Below are 24384 nucleotides of genomic sequence, written 5' to 3' on the forward strand. Positions count from 1 at the left end.
ACTTGAGTACTCTCAGAATACATCTTTTTCATGTGTTTGCTGTTACTCTCCTCTCACAGATAAGCTGTGTGGAGGCTTCACACTGGATGCTGAGCAGAATGTGTGTGGACCTCACAGATCCTGACTTGCACAGCACTGGGGTGGCCTCAGGCAGATGTGGTGTGGCACAGCCAATGTGAGGAGTCCAAAACCTCTCTGGTGACAGGTGGTGGGAGGGACAGGTCCGGGTCAGTGCCACAAGCCAGCGTGGGGTCAGGGCTGCCAGTCCCTGTGCCTTCAGCACTGCTGTCCCATGGCTTTGTGCTACATCACCCCACAGGCTGAGTCTGGACAGCAGTGTGTCTGTCTGCTGTCTCTCCTGTTAGGTCCCTTTCTCCACCTCTACAATCCTGCAGCCAGGTAGATCACTTTTGGTGGGGGACCTGAAATCTTTGTGAGGTGAAATGTGGGAACTGCATCCCTTTGGAGAGGCTGTTCTCTCCTTATGCTTTGCTTCCTCTGCAATCTGCACCCTGTCAGGACTTGCTCCATGTTATTGAAATGGTGCAAAATAAGCTGTGGAGACCTGGAAGCAAGTGAAAAGTTCCCGTGCAAGTAGTGAAGGGTGTAATAAAATCATTTATTGCATTTTGTGCAGACAGGAGTCTAGAAAAATGAATACAGGTAAAGCAGTAAAGCAGTAACAGGGAGCATTCAACAGCTGAGGAGCCACTCCTCCATGAACACCTGCACAGAGAACATGGGGTCTGCACCGAGGCGGCCTAATGCACAACACTGAAACACACACAGAAATTAAATGCAAGCCTATTGGGGTTGGTTTTTTTTTGGTTTGCAACCTGTTTTATTTACAAGGTTTTAAACTTAATTGCATTGCTCTGCACACAGATTCTCTAAAACACAAAGCATTCTAGGTCACTACATGTCTATTGAAATATTGCACTCGAATAAAAGTCACTTGAATGGACAGAGAACAACTAGCTACAGTGATTAAAAGAGTATTGAATGAACCGACTTTGTGATAACATTCATAACAAATATATTGCACATGTAGCACAGAAAGTGTTGTAACCAGCAGATCTCAGACCTTTCAGTCTTTCTGCTAGTTTTTAGTCCTGCTACACAGAGGAGGGTCTTGACTCTTCTAGTGCAACTCTTGCCCTTGTGCAGTCTCTTGTCCTCGTCCAGCCACGGACCAGCATCTGCCCAGGCTGGATGCTGCCTGTGCCTCCTGTCCCTGCTGCCCTGTGGCTTGCTGCCTTGTGTTGTGTGGTGGCCACAGCAACCTGAGCTGCCCTCCACAGTGACCTGAGCTGCCCACTGCCTCTCAGGGGCCAGGACTGCTTGGCCCTCTTGCAGCAGGGACTGGAGCACGTGCCACCAGTGCTGCGTGCTGGCCGGACACTCCTGCCAGCTGTGGCCACGCTCCAGCCCACCCTCCCGTGGGTTCTGCTGCTCAGTGCTGCTCCAGCAGCAGCCTGCCTGTAAAACAAACTGGGGGGTCAAGACCTTCCTGTCTGGAACAAAAACCGGACCGTGTCTGCGCATGTGCCAAGGAGGAACTTGCATGTGTACCAGAGGAGGACACTGTCTTCACCACGGTGGAGCGGCAGAAGGGTGCTCCATGGGGAAACTGAACACTCACAGAGGCCAAACGTGCAGGGCTGGGTTTGTAAACTAACATGCAGTGCTGTCTGCTAAAACTGGCCCTCTCCAGCCGACAGCGAGGGGACACGCTGTGGAAACCAGCTCCTGTCTTGCCACAGCCAAACTGCCTGGCAGGGGTGTGGGAGCAGCCCTGACTGTCCAGAGCTGTGCCCCTGCTCTTGCTGAAGGATGGGGAAGGAGAATGCCTTTTTTCAGCAGTAGTGATGGAAAGGAATGGCCCTCCTACTCCCTGGGGGAGCCGGGACCGTGGCTTTGCCGTCAGGGTGGAAGTGATGCTGAGGGGAATGGGATCCACTGGTGATGCTGGGGGGATGAAGCAAACCTGTCAGAAGTGTGCCCTGGCTGCTCTCACCACTGCTCTGCAAATTCCTGGCTGCCCTGTGCCTGCAGCCAATGGAGGAGCCTCTCACCTGGCGCTGTGAGGGTGCTCAACAGAGCTGTGCATAACCTGTCCCTGCCCTCTGCCCCGTGCCATGTGCCATGTGCCAGGGCAGGAGGGGACCGTGCTCGCTGCCTCAGGCCCAGCAGCACAGGGGGCAGCAGCCAAGCTGCAATTAGAGGGCAACTGCAGGGAGTGAGTGGCATCTTGTGAAGAGGCAGAGCAGCTGGCAAGTGCTCGAGGTCCAACAACATGGTGCTAACACATGAGCTGTGTGGGCAGGCTGCTGTGCCTCCCCCGTTGCTGCTGAAGTGCCTCAAATAATTTTGGGAGGCTGGAAACAGCCCACAAGCTTGTGTGTGGTGGTATAGGGCCAGCTCCAAGGGGTAGAGCAGCTAGACACTGGCAAATGCTGGTTCCCATGGGCTGCCCTTCCCAAAACAAAAGGAACTTCTCACTTGCAGACCCCTACCTGCTCTTCTCACAGCTCCTGAGCTGCCGAGACAGCAGCAGGACTGGAAAGTGCTACCCTGTGCATCTGCACCACTCATCAGCCCTGAGCTCCTGTGCTGAAGCCAGGTCTCAGCCCAGCCTGACAGTCCCCCTGTAAATGCTGAGCTCCCCATGCCTGTGGGAGCAGCTTCTACAGCACTGTCGGCCACACAGGCGCCGAGCTACCCTGGCAGAAAGTCTGGCTGTGACTGGGACTTGCTCCTGGAGAGAAGGGAGGCACTTCGGGAGTGATGGAAATGTAGGAGCAAGGTATGAGCAGGCACAGATGTGCAGCTGGGGCTTGGTTTTGGTCTAGGAGTGTGTCCAAGTAGTATCTTACAACAACAAAAAAAAATCCAACATCAAAAAACCCACTGCTTTTTATCCAAGCATCCCGAAATAGCTTTGGCCTGGACCTGGAGTAGAGGAGCTCTGAAAGGGAGCAGGGGCTGGAGCGGCCGGTGCAGGGGGGGTTTCCTGTTCTCAGGGAGGCAGGAGCCAAGGCTGGCAGGGGGTCGGGTGGGCAGGGAGCCGGGAGCAGTCAGGGCTGCCTGTGCCAGGCAGGAGGCAGCTGCTGCCTGGGTGGACACCCGCGGGGATGCTGCAGCAGCACCCGCTCCCCCTGCCCTGCTGAGTGCAGAGCAGCTCTGGGGAGCGTCTGGAGGGGCTGAGGGGGCGAGTGCTTCAGCACAGGGGCTCAGCTCTGGCCAGGGACAAAGTGCTGCCCAGGGCCCAGGCTGGCACAAAGCCGCCAGCGCTGCCGGGAGAGGGCAACTCTTAGCAGGCTGCACTTTGAGTGGAAGCTCAAATCTGCTGTGAAACAAGTTCAGAAAAGTCTGTGACTTCTTTTCCCTGAAAACTCTTAAGAAGCTAAATTGAGAAGAGAATAAACCTGCGACCTGGCCCTTTCCCAGGGGCTGCTGGTGGCCGGGGAAGGCTGCAGCCTCCACCACCACTCTGGAGCGCTCAGTGTGACGGATGGGCTCCCGGTTTGTGCAGGAGCAGCCCGGCTCAGCTCCCCGTCCCTGCGGCCTGGTGCTAGCAGAGCCCTGCATCTCTCAGAATAGATATAGATCTCTATATATAGACTTCATCTGGTTCTATTAACATAAATATGATCACTTTAAAAATACACGTACTGTATTATGTACACTATGTACATGGGGCTGGGGCGGGCGCCAGCGGCACCCTGCTGCCCTCGCACCGCTTCCTGCGTGGTTCCTGGAACCGTTCACATTTGTTAAAAGCGCCTCAGTTTCTCTTCTGTGAGAGATGCTGGGGAGGGGGACGGGGGGGGGACGGCGGCGGGGGCGACCCTGCAGCTGCTGCCAAAGACAAGAGGTGTTTGATGTGCCCCGGGGGCTCTGCGGCTGCGGCGGGGCTGGGGCCGGGGCTGCCCTGGCCAGCCGGGTGAGCGAGTGTCAGGATGCCGGGGGGACAGTGGGACCCCTACAGCCCCCCGCCTCACTGTGACGTCTTGCTGGTCAGATCAGCAAACAGCCTTTGCATATGTTAAAAATACACACAGATCCAGACTGTCCTACAGCCCCCGGCAGCATCTGCCACTGCCTGGGGCCGCGGCCAGGGCTGGGTTAGCAGCAAAGCCCTGGGGAGCAGCAGGGAGTGCAGCGGGGCACAGGGGGGACCCAGACACATGTGCGGGTGCTGGGGCCAGCCGGACGGGCTGGTGCTGGGCCCCGAGAGCCCTCAGTTTCGTGCGGCGGGGGAGCAGGGTGGGGGTCCGGGACACCCCTGTGCCAGGCCAGAGCAGGCACTGGAGCCTCGGGGGTCCCCGGGTCATGCTGCACACGGCAGGGCCCCTGCGTGCTCCGGACACAGCAGCTCCGCACCGCCACTCCTGCGCAAGCACCGGGGCAGCGACAGGGAAAAGAGAGCCTGGAGTCAGGCAGGGGGACAGAGAGCACCCCCAGCCACCCCAGCTCAGGGCTCCCGCTCTCACGGCCTCGCTGTGCTGCAGCGCCTGACCCCGCACAGCCGCCCCCCACCCTCCGCCTCCTCCAAACCATCGTGCTGCATCTCCACAAGCTCAGCCCGCGGTCTCCAGAAACGACGGTGCCGAGGCAGCGGCGAGGCAGGGCTGTCCGGGCCCGTGTCGGTGAGGGGCAGCGGGGGAGCAGAGCGATTGGAGGCAGCCCCGGGCGCTGCTGAGGCGGGGAAGGGCGCGTCGGGCCCGGGCAGCGCGGTGCGGCCTGGGCAGCGCGGTGCGGGCCTCTCTCTGCCCGCAGCCCCTCGCAGGCGGGCACGGGGCACGGGCGCGTCCAGCGAGTCTGTGCAGGAGTAGCAGCACGGTGGGGCCAAGGTCCGTCTCGGCACAGCCGCCCTCCTGCCCGGCAGGGGCTGCAGCGGCAGTGCTGGGGCTGGCGGCGGGGCTGGCCCTGCCAGGGAGGGCGGTGGCGGCAGCGCCGAGCTCTGGTGCTCAGTCCGCGGTTCACTGTATATATTTATATATAAACAAGGACAGCAGTGCTGTGGTGTTGCAATGAGGAACAGCTGCTCTGGTGCTGGATGCTCCCGGAAGATCTGGTGCTGCAGTTCGAATGGAGAGATCAGGGGCACGGCCAAAGCCAGGAGAAGGTTCTGCGCACCGGCTGCCATCCGGCCTTCCCTCCTCCCCTCCGGGAGCGCGGTGCAAAGGGGTGGCGGGGCTCTCAGTGTGCAGACAAACCTCTCTCGAGCCGTCTTTCAGGAGTAGATGGTGATGACCTCCCGGCCCCCACCACGCACCAGGAGCACTCTGTCCAGGTGCTCCGTCAGCACCTCCAGGAACTCCATGTCTGCACAGCTGTCAAGGACAAACTTCACACTTGGGGAACATGGGGACAGCCCTGTGCCATCCCTGCCCAGCCCCAGCTGAGCCTGCAGCACTGACACTTGCACACCAGAGCCAGGAGCTGGCGGGGTCAGTCCCAAGCCAAGGAGCCAGGGAAGCCCACCCGTGCTGGTGCTGTGTGATGGGGATGGTGACAGACCTCTACCCGGGCCCCTGTCATGTGCCACTGCACTCATGGGTGTAGGTGCAATGCCATGTGGTCCCAGCACCCACCACGTGCTGGAGGAGCAGGCTGGTGCCAATGACAGCTGCTGGACCCAGCCAGGAGCAGGAGGAGTGGGGGGCTCCAAGCTCAGGAACTGACCTGTGCCTCTTGGCACTCGCCTGAAAGACCCACCAGTTTTGGGGAAGACATGGACCCTGGTCCCCCTGGCATAGAGGGGTTTTGGTGACTGGCCCCACAGGAAGGATACAGTTCTCATCCCCTTTCCGGTTACGGGGAGGCCCTGGCATGTTCAGCAGGACCAGCTTGGCATCATGGGACTTCTTCACAATCACCTCATTGAGCCTCACAGCCGTGTGCATCCTCCGCACGTCCGACTGGTTCCTGTGGGCGACAGCGCGTGTGGGCACGGGACAGGACAGCCAGCCTGCAGCCCACACCAGCCCCAAGGGGCCACAGGGCACACTGGCCTCCTGCCCTTGGGCACTGCAGCCTGGGCTGCAGCACAAACTCAGCACAAGCTGTGCCAGGCACTGCGCTGGTGACTCTGAGCCTGGTGCCATGAGCCACAGGGCCATGGCAGTGGCACCCACGGCTGCTCGGGGCCAGGCTGCCTGGGAGTGAGCAGGCGGCCCGAGTGTCACCATGGGTGCCTGTGCCCAGGCTTGCAGGGAGCTGCTGGCAGCATAGCAGGGCAGATGAGCAGCGTGTGGTGCGGGCAGGGCACGGTGCACAGGGCTGGCAGCCAGAGCTGCCGTGTGCTGCCCGGGTGAACTGTCTGGCACCGCCGCTGTCACGGCTCACTGAGCCGCCCTCCTGCACAGGGGCAACCCCGATGGCTCCCATCATGCTGCCCCATGAGCACAACCCAGCTCCCGCCACCCCAGCCCGGCACCCAGCCAAACCCAGACTTACAGGTTCTCCCACTCCCTGCCAGGAGCGTGATGGGGTCGGAGAGAGAGAGAGAGAGAGGGAGAGAGAGAGAGAAATGTGGTGAACACCAGGTGGGCATCCCCGCTCCCCGCAGCACACCCAGCCTGGGCACCCCCACCCTTGCCAGCACAATTCTACACAGGGACCCCTCCCCACTTGCCCCCAGCCCCTCTGCAAGGGCACACTCAGAGCACCCAGGCTGCCTGACCACTCCTCAAGGCAAGGATCAAGCTGGTGCTGCCAAGGCCCTGCCTGCACCCCCCTGGCTGGGGCAGGCAGGAACAGCCAGGATCACAGGGCATGGGTGGGACAAGGTGGCAGCATGGGGGGCCGTACGGCTTCATGCTGAAGAAGTCTTTGATGCCCTCAGGGCTGACAGGGCTCTTGCTCTTGTTCTTCTCAGCAACGGACTTCTCCTTGGTCCAGGTGAGATGCACCTTCTCAGGGGCTGCCTCCACCTCATCACCAGGGGACTGAGAGCTGCTGGAGAAGGTGGTGGCATTCTTGTCGTGGATTAGTTGGACCTGCAGAGGGAAGAGGGGAATGGTGGGCAGGGCCTGGGGCTAGCTACCTGCCTGACCGTGTCTTGGTGCAACCCCTCACCTCCTCCTCTGGCTTCTCCTCGCCGTCAGCAGCCTGCTCCTCGGGGACGTTCAGGCGCAGCCGTGTGTTGGCCGGGTTCTTGCGCCGGATGGAGCCGCGGGACTCATCCGTGATGCTCTGGATCTGTGTGGGAGGAGTCAGCCAAGGGAGTTGGGCACAAGAGGGCTTGGCTGGACAGAGCCTAGCCTGAAGCCCATCAGGATGAGCACACAGAGCTGCAGGGCAGCTAGGTTCACATCAGAGCCACCACAGGGGACAGAGCCCACCCAGCCAGTCCTGCAGCCTCACCTCCCGCTCACGCTCATTCTTGGTGAGGTGCATTTGTTTGAGGATCTGGGAACGCTGCTCCATCACCAGCGTCTTCTCATAGGTGTAGGCAGAGATGTCACTCTCGTGCTGTGGGGAGAACAGAAGAAATGTGGGGCAGGGTTAGCTGTACTACCTGCTCCTAGCATGTCCATGGTGCTGTGTCCCCCCATGGTGCTGTGTGCCCCACGTCAGGCTCTGTCTGGCTCCCATGCACAGCATCCCTGACTGCAGCGCATGCCCCGTCCCAGTACTCACCATCTCTACCACCTCCACCTCTGCGGTGATGCGCAGGTGGTACAGGAACGTGGTCAGGTCCTTCTTCATCTGGATGCTGTTGTCATCCATCTGTGCCACCGTGAAGATGCGCATCTTGCACTTACGCCACACCTGCAAGGGACGGGGGAGGCTTGGGCACGGCTCAACAAGGACAGCCCCAGCCCCAGCCCCGCACTGCAGGGCCCAGCACTGCAGGGCCCAGCCTACCTTGTGCTGCCGCAGGAGGAAGGGCAGCAGCATCAGCATCCCCCCATCATGGACAATCCACCAGACGTCGATGTGGCCCTCTGAGAACCGCTCCTGGTTGCCCGGAAACATGGCAACATTCTTGGCCACCAGCAAGGCCAGGTGCCCAGCTGTGGTCTCTCGCACCAGCTCTGGGAGGGGAAGGGCCACGTCAGCCAGGGCAGCTTGCAGCCCCCCAGGCCCAGCAGTGCCCACCCTCCACGGTGCCTACCAATGAAGTTCCTCCAGGTCTGGTGGTCCTCCTTCTGGCGCCAGCTGCGGGGCCAGCCCACCAGCACCGTGTTGTGCTGCAGCCCCCCCAGCCCGCTGGACTGGATGAGGTGGGACATGCCATCCCGCAGGTTAGAGGAGATCACCACCTGACAAAAGCCCTTCACCTTCTCTGCTTCCATCAGCCGCCGGATGGACTGCAAGGGAGAAGGAAGTCAGAGATCCCAGGGCCTCGGGGACAGGCATGGATCATGGGCACAGCAGCTACCAGGAGCAGCAGTGGCCCAGCCCAGGCCAGATGAGGTACAGGGTGCAGGATGTGGGGTACAGGGTACAGAATGGGGAGTGCAGGGTACAGAATGGGGGGTGCAGAGTATGGGGTGCAGGGCTGTGAGGTGCAGGGTGCAGGCTGTGAGGTGCAGGCTGCAGGTCCTCCCAGGGTGCCTGGGTCTCTGTGCCCCATGGCAGGCCAGTGGCTCTGGGCCAGGGGTGTGATACCCAGTGGAGCACAGAGCTGGCACACAGCTCTGCTCCGTGCAGAGTGGAGGGTGTCCTTGTGCCAGGGCTCTGACAGGTGGCAGAGCAGCAATTAGTGTTATTTACTCAGAGAAATTATAACATGTCTGCATGGGAGAGAAACTGTTTGCTTCCAAGGGCTTAATCTCATTAATGTGCCGCCCCGCGGGTGCGGGGGGTGGGGAGTGCTCTCACTCTGGCGGGGAAAGGCTCATCTCCCACCTTGCCTGGCACCAGGGCCACGGAGACTGTGGTGGGGATTGAGGCTGAGGAGTCCGCTCAGCACAGCAGCCCCTGGCTGGGCGCTGTGCTGTGCTGTGCCATGCTGTGCCAAGTCTAGCAGCAGCCGGCCAAGACTGGGACCAGTGCTTGGCTGGTGCCAGCATCTCTGGTGTCTTGGAGGGGAAGAGGAGTCCAGAGGTCCCTGTGGTACTGTGAGCACCAGCAAAGCATGGAGTCGTCAGGCTCTGCCTGATGTCACTTGAAAGCTCTCTGGGCCGTCCCGGGGCCAGCAGCCCTGGCCATGGGGCAGAAACAACTCTGGGCACCTGGGGACCTACTGCTGGCACAGCCTGTCCCAGTGCAGGCAGCTCTCACCTCCTCTGCCCTCTGCGCCTGAGGATGGTTGTCCAGGAAGGTCCCTTCTAACACAGAGGCCACGATAGTGAGGCCCTTCCCAGCCTTGAGCTGTGACGTGAAGGACAGGAGCTGCGGGTGCACCACGTTCTGCTCCTGATCCCCACGGACCAGGACCAGCAGCTGTGGCCTGGAAGGAAGGTCCTGTAGTCAGTGCCCGCACCCAGCTTGTCCCTGCCCTAGAACCCTCAGATCCCATCTCGCTGCCCAGCCTCACCTCCAGTTTTTGGTGTGCGGGGGCCCTTCCTCCAACCGCAGCAGGGCATAGCGGGCTGCACTCAGGGACAGGCCCCGGATGCCGTCACCCCACTCCTTCTCCGCCCTGCAGGAACCAGCAGCACGTCAGGGATGCCCATGGCTCTGGCCACAGAGCACCACACTGGCACCCTGGAGCATCCTGGGACGCCAAGCAGCCCGGGGGAGCTGAGCAGCCACACTGAGAGGCCATGTGGCCACGGGGGCTGGCCAGCACCTGCAGCACCGTGGCCTCCCTTACCCGCGGTACTCGATGTATTTGTAGATGAGGCCAGCGATCAGCATGGCCACCAGTGCGTAGTACCAGGAGCAGATGAACATCAGCGCCAGGCACAGGCTCATGCCCAGGAAGGACAGGGTCCTGCAGAGGGCACAGAGCTGTCAGCATGCCCTGGGGCCCCCACAGGGGGTGTCCTGGGCTGTCCCTGTGCTGCCCCTTCCCGCCCGGCTCACCAGTGGTAGTAGCGGAAGCGGGGCCGCCAGTTGGGCGTCCGCAGCAGCGTTTGCACCGCACACGCCAGGTTGACAAACATGTAGCACATGAGGAAGAACCTGCAGGAGAGAGCAGGGGGCTGAGTGGGTGCACTGTGAGGGACTGAAGCCTCCACACCTCCGGGCCCCGGGGTGGCCAGTGCTGGAGCACCACTGATGGACAGAGAAGCAGTGCCATGGACAAACCAAGCCTCAGTGCTGGCCAAGGTGTGACCCCAGAGTTCCTGCAGGGCCCCCCTGTTCCCAGGCAGGGGCCAGGGCAGCAGGAGCGTTCCCCCCTCCCCCCGAGGAGCAGAGACCCACACACGCCACCCGCTGCTTGTGAAGGTGCGGGTCGACAGCACGCTGCCTACATGGAGAGGATGGGAGCCACCTCGTCCAGGGAGGCGATCAGGATCCCGATCTCGCAGATGCAGGCTGTGAGCAGCAGGGCCCATGTCGGCTCCCCGTTGGCTTTGCCATGGCCAAACACCTGGAAATGAGGGGAGAGGGGCGTGTCAGGCTCTGCAGCCCTGGGCAAGGGTACTCAGTGCAGCCTGATGAGACTGGACCCTCCCATGTACCCAGCCCTGGCAGGAGCAGGGACTGGGAACACTGGGTGCCGTGAGCTGGCACGTGTCCCGTTGGAATCTGCCAGGAAAGCAGTCCCAGGGCTGGCTCCTGCTGACAGCACAGTCCCGCTCCCGGCAGATCCCGTGGCTCGCCCCACAGGCAGCACAGCAGCCCCTGTACCCCAGCAGGGATGAGCCCCAGCTCACAGCCTGGCCACAGCCAGCACAGAGTCGGGCCCCCCGTGCTTGGGACGGGCTGGCAGCCGGGGACAGCGGCCCCTCCTGCGGCTGCGGGGTCTGGGGCCGCGTGTCCGGACGCATTAGAGGGTGCGGGCGGAGCGAGCGAGAGCTCGGGCTGGGGCTGGCAAGGAGAAGGAGGAGGATAAAATTAGCCCGCTCTTCCCTGGGGGGAGCTGTCGGGTTGGATTTGGAGAGATGAGGTTGTGGGAACGCGTCTTCAGAGAGCAGATAAAATATGAAGCGGCACGGCAGCGGGGGGGGGAGGGAATTCTGACCTTTCCCGACACTCTCCTCCCACCGACACCGCAGCCAGAGCCACCACGGCCGCCCACCGCCGTGCCGGTGCCGGCGGGATGAGGGCAGGGGAGCGGGGCTGCTCCGGCAGCCACGGGGCCGGGAGGAGGCAGGGTGCGGTCCCACCGGGCTCTCTCCGCAGCCACCGTGGGAAATCAGGGTGGGGAAACACTGGACTCGGGGGTCACCTACCCTTAGGAAGGGTACGATCCCATCCCTGGAGATGGCTTGCAGGAGGCGGGGGGCTCCGGTGAGACTCTGCAACCCAGCCCCACAGGTGGAGAAGAACGAGCCAATGACAATGACCCACGGCGACGGCCACGCCAGGGTGCCAACCACCAGGTTCCCGTTGACAGCCTCACCAAACCTGCGGGGCATCAGCATCACCTGCAGCTCCATCCCATGGCCGAGCACCACCCAGCCCCCCACAGCCCCACTCAGGGGGGATGTGACACGACTGGGATGTTGACTCAAGGGGTGAGCAATGGAGCAGGCTCAGAGCTGCCAGGGATCTGTCCTCATGCCTGTACCCGTTAGCGTGGCCAAGGACAAGGGCAGGTGTGGGACAGGACTCCCCGTCCCTGTGCCGGGGGGGCAATGATGATGCATGCAGTTGGATCCTGTTTGTGTTGGTGCTGGCGACCCAGAAGTGTCACCTGCCACGTGTAGTGAGCAGGGCTGCCCCAGATAGGCAGGAGCACAGGCAGCCCTGCCTGTTGACAAACAAGTGGCTTTCTGCAGCCCCGGAGGGGGAGGAATGCAGCAAACATGGATGGCTGGGATGCACGCAAGCCCCCAGTGCCTGTTACAAACACCAGCCTCCCTACCTGATTACACCCGCGAGCCCCCCAATGCACCCATGTCTGCCCAGTGTGTCCTGGTTGCAGCCTTCCCCACACCTCTGCCTGCCCCTGGGGCTGCTCCTGCCCCAGCCCGTTCTGGGGGGCTGCCAGACTCTCTCCATGCCCCCCATGGCCTTGGGACACTCACTTGTCACGCAGGACGACCCCCTCGATGCACGCTCCAAAGAGGACAACAGAGCTGATATCTGCCAGGTAGTCAAGGAGAGCCAGGAGGATGCAGAGTCCTGCCTGCCCAGCCAGTGGGTGCTGGGCCCTGTCCCAGCCCAGTGAAGCACCCAAGCTGACCTGCCCTGCAGAGCCCAGCCACCCTCAGCCCCACAGCCCAGGCTCAGGCAAGCTCTGAAGGATACAGACTGCAGAGGTGGTGGCAATGGCCAGGATGGTGCCCGTGGGGATGGACTTCTGGGCATCCCGCAGGTCTCCAGAGCGGTTGGAGCCAGCCATGATGCCTGGGGAAAGGGGATGGTGTCAGGGGGAGCAGAGCTACAGCCCATACCCGTCCCAGATACCCTCACGCCTGGCACCCTGTGAGCCCTGGGCACAGCAGGGCACGGCTCGGTGTGACAGGATGGGAAGCAGCCCTGATGGATGGGGGAGAAGGCGCTGCTGCGGCTTGGGGTACCCAGCCTGCTCTTCTCACCCCCCCAGCACTGCCCCCCTACCCCAAACCGCAGTCTGAGGCCACTCAAGGATTAGGCTCAAAAGCTCTCAAGTGCCTTGTCTCATTAGCCCTTAATTAGCTCAAGCAGGGACGGTGGCTGCCGCAGGGGCAGGGACAGGGTCCAGCCCCGACGTTGCTCTGGGAGGGCAGGAGGTCACGCAGGGACACGGCCGCACAGGCGGGTTCACCGCAGCCCCGGGGATGACCCCAGGGCCCGCGGCACCGGGGACAGGCGTCCTGCAGAAACCGGCACCTGCCGGTGAACGGCAGCGGGAGGGAGGGAGGGAGGGCGGCGGAGGCCGAGCGGCTGCCGGGACCCCGCGGCTCCGGAGCCTCCAGCGCTCGCCATGCCCGGGGCAGCCCGGGGGCTCCCGCCAGGCTCGTCCCCGGCGGAGCTGCAGGGCGGCCCCGGAGGCTGCGCCCCGCTCGGCTCCGCAGCGGGCCTGGGGCGGGGGGGCTCCTCTGCCCCCGGAGAGCTAAAAATACCGGAGCGGCGGGACGTCAGCGCACACCGGGCGGCACCGTCAGATCTGCAGCGCGGGCGGTGCGGGGGAGGCGATGGCGACCGGCCGCCCCCGCGACGCCGCTGTCACCGCCGCAGCCAGCGCGGGGGTGGCGCACGTGGGGCTCCCGGAGCACGCCCGGCGGCACGTGCCCGCCGTGCCCGCCGCTCCCACCTGTCACCGAGGGGAAGTAGATGCCGACGAGCAGGGTGAAGTAGGACGTCATGTCGCTGAAGACGTAGGGCTGGTCCATGTCCACTGGGGTGTCGGGGGAGCTCACTGAGGGCAGCCCCCGCTTCTCCACGATCACGCCCTTGGTCAGGTATGAGCTCCAGAGGTTCTCTGTGAGGAGGGAGGAGGACGGGCAGTGCCTCCGGTATGAGATGCCTGCAAGCCCCCATACCCAGCACAGCATCCCCACCCCACAGAAATGGAACTGGGGGGTGTCTGCTTCTCCCACCCCTTCCCCGGCCTCACTGAGCAGCCAGCTCAGCCAGCACACGGGGGCACGGGCATCCAGAGGGTGAGGCTGGCAGCACAGGTGGGCAACCAGAGCAGCTTCATAATGCTGTTGGCAGCGTCCCCACAAGATACTGGAGCAGCTGACATGGGATTGCAGTAGCAAATAATTAAGAGGGTAATATAATTAATGCTGATCAACACAGGTTTAAGGGAAGTGGATCGTGTCAAAGTAACTTGATAATGTTTTTGATGGGATTATGAGTGCGGGGCTGATGTAACAGGCTTAGCGTCCCTCCGTGTGCTGCTTTGGCCACAGATCGCAGGGAGAAACTGGAGCAGTGGAGAGCAGCCAGCACCAGGCAGGGCGGGCAGAGGCAACTGCCCTTGGCATGTCACTGCTGGGGGCTGCAGAGAGGAGCAGCCAGCCCTCAGCCCCCGGCCCTGAGCCCCCTTCATGGCTGCTTCAGGTGACAGATGGGGCTGAAAACCCCCACTGGCCTCGCCTGTCTCATCCTCCCTGAAACGTTGTGTTTCTCCCCACCCCTCACCTAGGGCACAGCAAGCCCCAGTCATCTCTGCCAGGGTCAAACTGTGCCACCCATCTTAAGATGCTGCTGGGCCGGTCACCCTTGTCACCAGCCACCCCAGAGTGGGGTGCTGGCTCTGTGCCAATGCCCCCAGTGCTGAGTGTTTGCTGCCTGTTGCCCTGAGAGAGACCAGCTGGGTGGGTGGGGGTCTGCATCCCCTCCCCAGCAGCACCACTGCCAACAGGAGCAGGTTCCACTCCTTATCTGACCCAAAAGACCTCAGAGTGCAACATCACTGGGAGGCTCCCAAACACCCTGTGACTGCACTCCACTAATCACCATCACAGCTGCAGCCCTGAGCACCACGTGCTCAGCTAAGTCTGACCTCCCATGCCCGTGTCCACGCAGACACCAGGGCAGCTCCACAGCCATCAGGAAGGACTGATCCTGCTCGTGGCTCTGCTGCTTTCCTGAGTTTCAACAACCACTCCAGCATGGGGGTCTGCAGACATGCTCTGAATGTGGCACAGAGCATCAGCCTCTGCCACCCACTGCTGAGCATGAGCACCTAGCAGATATATCAGCATCTCCAGAAAAACAGGTCATAAATGGCTCCTCCCAGCAAATTCAAGCATCTTTCTGTGGTCCTGGCCACTCTCCCAGCAGGGCTGTAGCCACAGTAGCTAAGTGGCCCCAAGGGGTGATCACTTCTCTCAAAACCTCAAATCGATACCAGCCTTTCCAGAGGCCAAGAGGAAGTAGAGGGAGGATTTATTCCTCCCCAGCCTTTGGGCCTCATTCTGAGCCACCCCACTGGCTGACACAGACTCCGTGCAGGTGGCTGCAGCACCCTGCTCTGTCACCACGTGCAGGAGTGTGTCCCACTGCCCAGCACTCCCTGTGCCTCAGGAGCAGAGCAGCCCCCAGCAGGGATCTCCCACATGCTCTCCCACCCGGACCCAGCACTGTTTGCCCCCACAACACCTGGCATGGCTGAGGAGCCATGCTTAGGATGGCCTCCCACAGCACACCTCCACCAGCCCCGTTGGCAGAGCTGCCCACCAGGCACAGCCCCTTGCACTTCCTTCTCCATGCTTCCACACCCATGCCTTCATGCCCATGCCCACGTTCCCACGCCTCTGTGGGCACGTGCTCACCTTGGATGAGGCCGCTGGCAGCGCCGGGGATGCCCTCGATCTCAGTGACGTTGTTCATGGTGAAATACTCATCGCAGGTGGCATTGAGGAAGCGGGAGGTGCAGAAAAGCTCCCAGAGCTTGGAGCCAACTGTCTCGTTCCCCTCCACCACCATCTTGGTGCAGAGGTCGAAGCCGTGGCGTGAGAGGGTCCTGTTGCCCAGGAGGCAGATCCTGGGGGGACACGGGCACTCAGCGTTGCATGCCCCAGCCCTGCTGCATCCCTGCAGGACCCCGTACTCACGGGAAGCTTGGCGGGTCAAAGGCCGATTTGATGACACCAGCATAGATGGCAAGGATGGAGAGGATGACACAGCCCAGGAAGACCAGGGCAAATTTGTTGACGTACTTGACACCCACGAACACAACGGTGGCCATGCAGGTCAGCACACAGGTGCCGTACACACGCATGTTGTTGAGCATTGCAGCTGCCTCCCCACTGGCATCCTCTGCCTTGAAGATGGCCATGGCGGGGAAGATGTAGGCCTGGAAAAGAGTCAAGGCATCAGCACCTGGCTAACAGCCTGCAGAGGGGCCCCAGGAGAAAGGTCCTACAGGCCCCCTGCCCTGCCAGGAGCTGAGCCCATGGCACTGCACAAGGCAAGGACCAGGTACCTACCAGCAGGATTTCGATGGTGCCCAGGATGTACATGGCACCGGCAAAGGTGGTGCCCAGGTAGAAGCAGAGCCCCACAGCCCCACCAAACTCAGGTCCCAGGGAGCGTGAGATCATGTAGTAGGAGCCACCCGCTGTCAGAGAGAGCAATAGTGGGTCCTAGGCAGACCCCAGTGACACCCTGAGCCCTGCCAGCTATCCCAGAGAGCAGACTGGAGCCAGGATAGCCATGGGCCCTGCTCCAGCACGGAGCAAGATGCAGAGCAGCAGGAGGGACCACACTGGCAGAGTCATTCCCCAGCAGCCAGGTGCAATGGCCAATGGCACAGGTGTTCCCTGGACACCAGACAGGAGCTAGAGCCCCAGGGACCTGGGCCATACCCTGCTCCATCCTCCCAGAGGAGCCTTTAGAGCTGGGCTGCCAGATCAATGGTCCCGCTGCGGCAGCAGGATGATAAATAGCTTTAATTACACCCCGTGTAGGGCTGTCAGTGCTGTGCCCAGCCTGGCGCAGCTCACGGCTCCCCAGGGCTCTGCAGGGCTGGCATGATCCGGGGGAGGCAGCCAGGGCACCTACGGCCAGAGCCCACGGTGCCTCCCGGGGGGCAGAGCCCGCACTCAGCAGCGTCCCTGTCCGGCGGTGGCAGAGCCCATCCCATCACCCCGCCCGTGGCGCTCAGCACGCCCTGCTCCCATCCTCCTGCCGTGTGTCTCCCGGCTCCCCGCGGCCTCGCCAGTCTGGCGGAGGGAGGAGCCGCGGCTGGCGGCTCTCGCTGCCATCTGCACCTCGCGGCTTTGGGGACGGGTGGCGGCTCCAGCTCCGCGCTCCCCCGGGCCCCGGGGATCCCGCGCGGGGTGGTGGCAGAAGGCTGCGGAGCGGCTGGCAGCCCCGGGGGATGCTCTCTGGGAAAAGCCCCTGCAGGCACCCCACCCGGCAGGGACCGGCTGCCCGTGGCACGGCATGGAGGCGGGCTTGGCTCTACCTGGCACCACGCCGTTGGTGGCGATCGCACTCATGGAAATGGCCGTCAGCATCGTCTGTGGGAAGAAACACAGTGTGTTCAGGAGCTGGGCAGAGCGACGGGGGAGTGGAGGGAGAGCTGGGGCCATGCTAGGACATGGCGCCTCTTGGGGCCACGCTGAGAGGTGCCACAGGGCAGGGATGCCCAGGGAGGATGGATGGATGGATGGATGGATGGATGGATGGATGGATGGATGGATGGATGGATGTGTGGATGGGCAGGCAGGTCTGCTGGCTGGCAGCACAGCTGACAGAGCTGAGCCCTTGGAGGGGCTGGCAGTGCTGGGGTGGCTCAGGCTGTCCAGGACACTGGACAAGGCCAGCCTTCCCACCCTCTGCCCTGGTGAGGTGGCTCTCTGCATGGTACCAGAGCAGGGGACCCCTGGCTCATCCCCCTACATGGCAGCTATGATCTGGGTCACCATTTAAGCACCAATCCACTGCTGATTCCTTTGGGAAGCTGAAGGCTTTTCCTTGCTCTAAGTGGAGCAGAGGCTGGGGCGGGGGCAGAAGCTGGGGCAGGAGCAGAGCTGGGGCAGGGCATGGTGGACTGGCAGCTAGTGCACATCTCCATAGTCCAGCCAGCCAGACTGGTGACCCCAGGCCATGGGCAAGGCTAGTGAAGGCTTACATGGCTCCAAAACTCACACAGGAGCAGCAGAGGAAGACCATGCAGAATGACTCCATGATGCCAGCGATGCCCACCACCCAGGTGAGACGCAGGAAGAGGATGACTCCAAAGATGTTCTGAAGGCAGGGCAGGTAGACACCCATGAAGGTGCCCATCCGTGGGGCCTGTTGAGGGAACAGCAGTTACCAGGGCTCAAAGGCCTGGCTGGCAGAGGAGCAAGAGACCCCACTCTCCCACAAAGCAGCCAGGAACCCAGGGTAAAACTGCCCCTGGCTGAGGCCAAGGGGTCCCCTGTTCCCAGAGCAGTCTGTGGCCTGGCACCACACGGGCAAGGGCTGGAGAGGGAGGGAAGGTTACCTCCCCACTAAGTCCTCACCTGCACCGGCTTCTTCTTGCCTCCATCATTGTTCTCAGCCTCCTCGTGCTCCCTGCTGCCCTGTGGCAGGTTGGTGTAATTGGCCAGTCCACTCAGCAGGGACGAGACCATCGGGCTGGTGTCCATCTCCTCCTGTGGAGGGCAGATCCCAGATTGTGAGGACAGTCCCCTGGGACCCCAGCCAACCCCAGGAGACCTCACCAGATGCTACCCCACTGCCTGCCCCTCCAGGAATGGCTTTGGCAGTGCAGCAACCCTGGCCTGGGGCTCTGGCATGTCCCAGTGCCTGGGGTGCAGGTTGGGTGCTGTGGGACAGCTGCTCAGCCCAGCTCCCTCCCCGTGCCCCACTGCCTGCACGCCCTACCTCGAAGAGGGCCATGTTCTTGCCATCGTACTCCTTGCCCTTCTCCAGGTCCGTGCTGTTAATGAAGGGGCTGCTCTCCTTGGGATTGCCATCGCCTGCAGAAACACCACGGAGTCAGTCAGGCACCCCCTGCCCCACCCACACCTGCAGAACATCCACCCCACGGGGTCACCACTGTGAGGGGTCACAGTGGTTGCCAGGAGAGCTGCCAGGGCTGCGGGCACCGTGCTCACACCCAGACCCAGCAGAGGCAATGCCAGGACCCACCCCAGCCCCCGGCATCACCTCCCACACCGCGCACGGGCAGGGGCTGCCATGGCCAGGAGCCAGGCGCTGCCCTCCCGGCCGTGCTGACTCGTGGGCCCGGCGGAGCGCATCCACGCAGAGAGGCGAGCAGAGGCATCCCAGCCTCCGGCGGCACGCACGGAGCAATAACTCACGGCACGGGCTGCCCGCGGGTGACTGCCCTCAGCGCCGCGCCCGCGGGGCACGACCTGGGCGGCTGCTCAGCACCAGCACGGGGGATGGTCCCGGCACAGTGCCTGCGAGCGGGGCAGGTGTCTGCTCCTCCTCCCAGACATGTGCCACAGGAGTGGGGGCCACAGGGAGGTGACATCATTGAGGGCAGATGATGCCCGGGGCAGTGGAGGCACCCACAGCAGTGCCAGGACCATAGAACTGCCAGGACAGGGGCCACAGCCACTCACTGCATTAATGACCTAGTGCAGAAGAAACCTGGAGTTGGCTTAATAGCGATGAAAACAGCTGAGCTGCAGAGCAGCAGAAATAAATCAAGCTGGAAATGGAGCAGCAGTAAGGATGGTGCTGCCGGAGCAGCACAGCTCCAAGAGAAGGTCCACAGCAGAGAGGGACCAGGAGCCAAAGGACACAGTCCTGGGCAGAGCAGCTGAGGAGGCACCCATGGCACAGGGAAACCTGGGCAGCCAGGCTAGTCCCCAGATCTCAGTGGGGGGAGAGAGGCTCTCTGCCACACACCCTTCCCACCACCACAGCCCTGCAGCCAGAGCAGCCACACTGCCACTGGCCACCGCACTGCTGGGCAGGTTGCCCACATGGGCAGGGTCACAGACCAGCTCCATGCTTTGGGACCAGGGAGAGAACTGCCCCCTCCACCATCCTTCAGCATGGAGCCCATGAGTGCCCTGGGGCAGAGGGATGATGCCCTAGCAGTGTAGTCACCCACTCATGGGGTGGCCACAAGACAAAACCCTGTGACGGTTTGGAGCATCCTGGCCCTTTGAAGACCGCTGTTCTCCTGCCAGTTGACTCATATTCGGGATCCTGGGAGCCCGTGTGCAGCAGTGATTCACCATCTGCAATTCCCTGGCAGACAGGGTGCTCCTGGCTGACCAGGAGGTGAAGCCTCAAATGCTACAGGTGACACAGACCTGCGGGCTGGCCCCCAACTCCCACCATCCCTGGGCTCCTCCAGCCTGGGGCAGCAGTGTCCCTGAGGGCACAGCCAAACACTGAGGCACAGCCCACAGGCTCCTCCTGTGCAGGAGTGGCCATGGCAGTGCCACCGGGACACCCTGGCCCACAGGCTTCTCTCCAGTGTCCCCTTGGACACACACCCAGCACCTCAGGTTGCACCACTGCCATGTGCCTGCCCTGCATCTCCCACAACGGGTCTCATCACGAACCTCATGCGCTCCTTGCTCTGTGTTAGCTCTAAAGCCCCACTGAACCCTGCTGTCATGAGATAACAGCAATGGTGTGAGCTGGCAACCACCCACTCGCCACGGCTCTTGCCCACCTGCACCAGCCCTGGGGACCACACTGATGTGAAACGTCAGCCACGCTGACAGGACACCCTCCAGGCTGATGTTGTGGCCACCCTAGGGAGGTGACACAAGGGTGCAGGAGCAGGGGTGGCTGGACCTCACCTCCCCCTTGGGGCTGGGTGGCACCGGGGGACACGGGCAGCTTGGCAGGGAGACGTGCTCGAAACGTGGCAAGGCTCTGGGACCCCTCCGGGAGAACGGAGCCCGCGGGGGCCTCGCCTCACCGCCTGGTACCCAGCCGACGACATCACCGTGCAGGTTTCCATGGCAACGGCGAGCCACGGCCGCCTCGGCTCCCGCTCTTATGTAACGGCGCAGGCAGCCGGACGCTGGCCCCGCACGGCACCCGCGCCCCGGCCCACCGGCGCCCGGGGGATGGCGCGGCCGGAGCCCGGCCCCAGCGCACCCCGGCCCCACGGGACTGCCCTGCTGGGCTGCACTCACAGGCGCCAGCAGCACCCCGGGGTGCCCGAGCCCCAGCCCACGGCACCACAGCAGCACCCACAGCTCGCAGCCCCTCCGGCCAGCGCTCCCCAGGCCGGGGCCACGGCCCGCACTGACATCGCCGCGGCCGCTGGGGCGGGCCGTGCCGCAGGAGCCCCTGCCTGGGGATGCTGCTGCGAGCAGCGGCACCGGGAGAGGCCCCGCGCTGCTGAGCGGGAGGATGCGGCGCGGCTCGGGGGACTCTCAGGCTCCCACGCCGCTGCAGCCCCACAGACTGGAAGGAGTTAAGCAGCGGGGCGCGGGGTCCCAGGTGACAAAGCGCTCCCGCTCCTGCTCCTGACGGAGACCATTTTGCCGCAGCGGGGCTGGTGCAGCCTCTCCCCGGTAGCTGCCTCAGACCCGTGGTGTGAAGTCAGGGGCAGCCAGGGCAGGCAGCAGCGATGTCCCCGTCCCTCACCTGCCCTGCACGGCCAGCCCTGCCCGGCGGCACAAACGGGCGCTGCCTCCCGGCCCTGGGGACACGTGGGACACCGCCAGTCCCAGCAACGCCCAGGGGGCTGCCCCTGCCCCGCTCCGCCAGTGCAGCCAGGACAGAGCAGCGCAGGGCCGGAGCGCTGGACCGGGATAGCAGCACCAAGGCCAGCAGCCGAGCAGGGAGAGACAGTGTGAGCAGAGCAGAGCCGAGCCGAGCCGTGCCGTGCCAGGCTTCGATCCCGGCGCTCAGCCGCCCCCCTCCCCAGGGATCACTCAACACGAATCGGCCTTTTAATTTGCTGCGGCGGCTGGAAGGGCTGGCAGCGGGATCGCTGGCAGGAACCCGCAGCCCCGCCGTGGGCACCGCGCAGCCCCACTCTCAGCAGGGCTTCCACCAACCTGTCTGCCCGGGGCAGCCCAGAGCACAGGCGGCAGCGCCAAAGAACCGTCACAGCCCCCCAAGGCAGGGCTCAGGCAGCAGCACCAACCACAATTTGATCTTCTAATGGCTTTTTACTTAGCCCTAAATTGGGTTGGGAAGCGTCATGTGCCTTATCCCAAATCCTCCCTAATCGCTTTACACGGCGCAGGGCACTGAGCACTGGCTGGGGTAGCCCCAGCAGCCACCCCCCACGGGCTAATTAACCGCAGCTGCTGCCAAGGCTGCTGCCCGACCACGGCCGGCCCGTGCCCGTGCCCTCCGCAGCATCCAGAGCACAGCGAGCCCCAGCCAGGGATGGGGCACCGGGGCTGCGGCACTGCCCGGAGGTGCAGTGGGTGAGGGGGGCCATGGCGGGCACAGCCCCGACCTCAGAGCCCTCCGTGCCTCGGTCTGTGCTCCTGCACAGGGCTGCTGATGGCTCCGGAATCCCCTGTGCCACCCCCACCCCGATCCCCTCAGCCCCAGGGCCAGCAGCAGTGCGGCTGCTCATGGCACAAGGGACGCCCTGGGGCTCCCCTGCAGGTACACAGGACACCTTGACTTTTGCCACAGGACACCTGGTCTCCCGGGGCTGTGTCTGCAGCAAGGGGCACCCCAGGGTGACCCCAGCAGGCCAGCGAGCACATGGGCGAGCACGTGGCCCTGGCTGATGTCCCCAGCTGCTGCCGTTTTGCAGGAGCTGCTGGCCAGGGAGGCCACGCTGCTGTTCTGTCACCTCCGGCTATCAAGGGGACTTGGCTGTACACACACTGCCTGGCCCTGGGCTGTTGGCCTGGGGCGCCTAAGGCAGATGAGGATGGCCAAGGTATTCTTGTATCTTATATCTCTGCACCAACCCAGCTTCCTTCTACCCTGCACAGGAGTGTCTGACAGCTGCTCTGGGGAGGGTGACCCTTGGAGAGGCCACACAGCCCTTGCAGCCCCACTGAGGCAGAGACCACTGATGATCAGAGCAGCGCTGGCTCGTGCTGGCAGCGTCACAGCAGAGCCACTCCAGCTGCAGCATGCCAGGGGAGCAGGGGTGGGGGTCAGGGGTGGCATGGTTGAGTAGGATTCTCCCCCCATCCCAGGGCTGCGTTTTCCCCCTCCAGCCAGCAAGCACACCCAGTGGCCTTTTGGGCTGAATTCCTTCACAGCCTGACCCAAATTGGACCAACTGCTACTTCAGACCTATCCTCTTCCTTCCTAAACCCAGGATTATCCTCCCTTTGATCAGCCGGCCCTGCAGCGCAGGATTTCCAGCACAGGCGTTTTGGCTGGCTGCATTTAAACAGCTTCCCAGATTCTCCGACAGTCCAAGCCCTGCCTTGGAAATGGCCGTGGACACAAGTTCCAGCAAAGCTCCTGGTCCTGGATCTGGGCTGCCCAGGCATCCCAGTGCCACCGGGCTGGGTGTCAGCATGGCACCCTGCAGTGGGGCTGCGGCTGACAACCCAACACCCCAGCCAGAGCAGTGCAAGGTGCCAGCCCGGCCGCTGCAGGCAGCAGCCCTGCCTGCTCCCACCATCGCCCCAGAGGGTCCAGCCCTTGCTGGGTTGCTGGGACTGGAGCCCTTCCAGCTGTCATGCAGCTCATGCACGCTGTCCAGAGCACGACCTGAGCGGGGACACTGCTGACCTTCCTGACAAATAAGGCCTAAGTGGCACCCAGGGCTTCAGTGGTTGTGCTGGGCTTGGCGAGTTGCTGGACAGCCAGCACTGGAGCAGCCAGGACATATGGAGGGGGCCACTGGCATTTAACAGCTTTGCTACCTGACAGGTTTTCCATGGTCCCTGCAGACAGACCTCACAATGGGAGTCCAGCTGACCCTTGGCATGGGGGGCAACCCCGCCCCCCCACTGCAACCACCCTTGTCACAGGTGTGGGGGGCTCTGCTGAGCCCCTTCCTACAGACAATCCCTGCTCCCCCAAGTCCCCCAGGCCCCTTCTTCCTCCAGCCCTTCACCCGCTGTCCCACAGGGCAGCATCTCACCAGGCCCAGCTCCAGGGACAGTCTGCCTGGTCCATCTGTAGTGGTACTGTGTCCAGCCCTCCTGCCAGACCCCAGCATGGCTGCACCGCCTGCTGCCACGCCGCTGGCACTGCCGCGATGGAAATCAGTGAGTGGGAGAGATCCTGGTGCTGCAGAGGGCAAGGGGAGGGCAAGTGCCCAGGGAAGGGCACGGCTGGGGGCCAGTGCGACAACCTCCGCCCGGCAAGGTGCCCCCAGAAGTCTCCTGCCAGCCCTGACCTTGAGCAGAGCCGCAAATAAACAAGCAAATAAATATACTGGGGTCGGCAGAGCAGAGGAATACATAGAGCCTGTCTGTGGCTGCGCCCAGAGCCCCACTGTGGGCAGCCGGGACCCCACAACCACTGCCACAGCCAGCCAGACGCTCCCGGCTGGGGCTTTGGCAGACCCCACCAGGGGACCTGGCGAGGAGACTTGGCGTTGTCCGGGAGGGTCAGAGGGGCAGTGCAAGTCCTCCTGTGCACACACTGCATCCCCCTGGCTGCAGCCCACCCCCGTGCCCGGCACGAACACCCACAAGAACGGGGCCTGTGCTGCCTGGTGCTGGACGCGGCCCCGTGAGGAACGGGGACCCTCGCACAGCTCGGCAGTGCCGGGTGCCCGGGAGGGGCTGAGGCCAAAGCGCCGGCAGTGACGGGGCTGCTGCGGGGCCGAGCGGCCCCTCGGCGGCGGCGGACAGCGGCCCTGCGCCAGGGCTGCAGCGGGACGGGGCACAGCGCGGCGCGCCACGGACTGCACCGGACCGGCTCGACAGGGCTCACTTTGGCTCAGCCGGGCTCGCTTCGGCTCGGCCCCGGGACGAACGGCTCCTGTGGCCCCGGAGCAGGGCCCGGGCGGCCACTTCAGCACCGCGGACAGCGGCGGCGGCCCCGGTGGGG

The 24384-nt window shown here is 63.2% G+C and overlaps 1 protein-coding gene across 3 annotated transcripts in view; it reads right to left on the minus strand.

Annotated features, from left to right (window-relative positions):
• Positions 1-598: 598 nt before the first annotated feature.
• The window catches only part of SLC12A5 (solute carrier family 12 member 5), a 30932-nt gene continuing 7146 nt past the window's right edge, over positions 599-24384 (minus strand). For 2 of the 3 annotated variants that reach the window (XM_039699805.1, XM_039699803.1), the window contains exons 2-26: positions 18331-18425; positions 17967-18098; positions 17608-17754; positions 16922-16976; positions 15942-16072; positions 15567-15808; positions 15285-15496; positions 13313-13480; positions 12325-12423; positions 12102-12159; positions 11304-11478; positions 10380-10498; positions 9988-10086; positions 9776-9895; positions 9497-9601; positions 9241-9409; positions 8129-8324; positions 7879-8048; positions 7651-7782; positions 7375-7482; positions 7087-7209; positions 6820-7007; positions 6466-6480; positions 5801-5934; positions 599-5331 (exon numbers count right to left, since the gene is read on the minus strand). In XM_039699805.1, the coding sequence (XP_039555739.1) occupies positions 5240-5331; positions 5801-5934; positions 6466-6480; positions 6820-7007; positions 7087-7209; positions 7375-7482; positions 7651-7782; positions 7879-8048; positions 8129-8324; positions 9241-9409; positions 9497-9601; positions 9776-9895; positions 9988-10086; positions 10380-10498; positions 11304-11478; positions 12102-12159; positions 12325-12423; positions 13313-13480; positions 15285-15496; positions 15567-15808; positions 15942-16072; positions 16922-16976; positions 17608-17754; positions 17967-18098; positions 18331-18425 (3284 nt within the window). In that variant the 3' untranslated portion in view covers positions 599-5239. The remainder of the gene's footprint in view (positions 5332-5800; positions 5935-6465; positions 6481-6819; positions 7008-7086; positions 7210-7374; positions 7483-7650; positions 7783-7878; positions 8049-8128; positions 8325-9240; positions 9410-9496; positions 9602-9775; positions 9896-9987; positions 10087-10379; positions 10499-11303; positions 11479-12101; positions 12160-12324; positions 12424-13312; positions 13481-15284; positions 15497-15566; positions 15809-15941; positions 16073-16921; positions 16977-17607; positions 17755-17966; positions 18099-18330; positions 18426-24384) is intronic. The other variant, XM_039699804.1, reaches the window with a different exon arrangement.

Source organism: Passer montanus, unplaced genomic scaffold, assembly GCF_014805655.1.
Source record: "Passer montanus isolate IOZ18808 unplaced genomic scaffold, ASM1480565v1 scaffold139, whole genome shotgun sequence".
Classification (NCBI taxonomy): domain Eukaryota; kingdom Metazoa; phylum Chordata; class Aves; order Passeriformes; family Passeridae; genus Passer; species Passer montanus.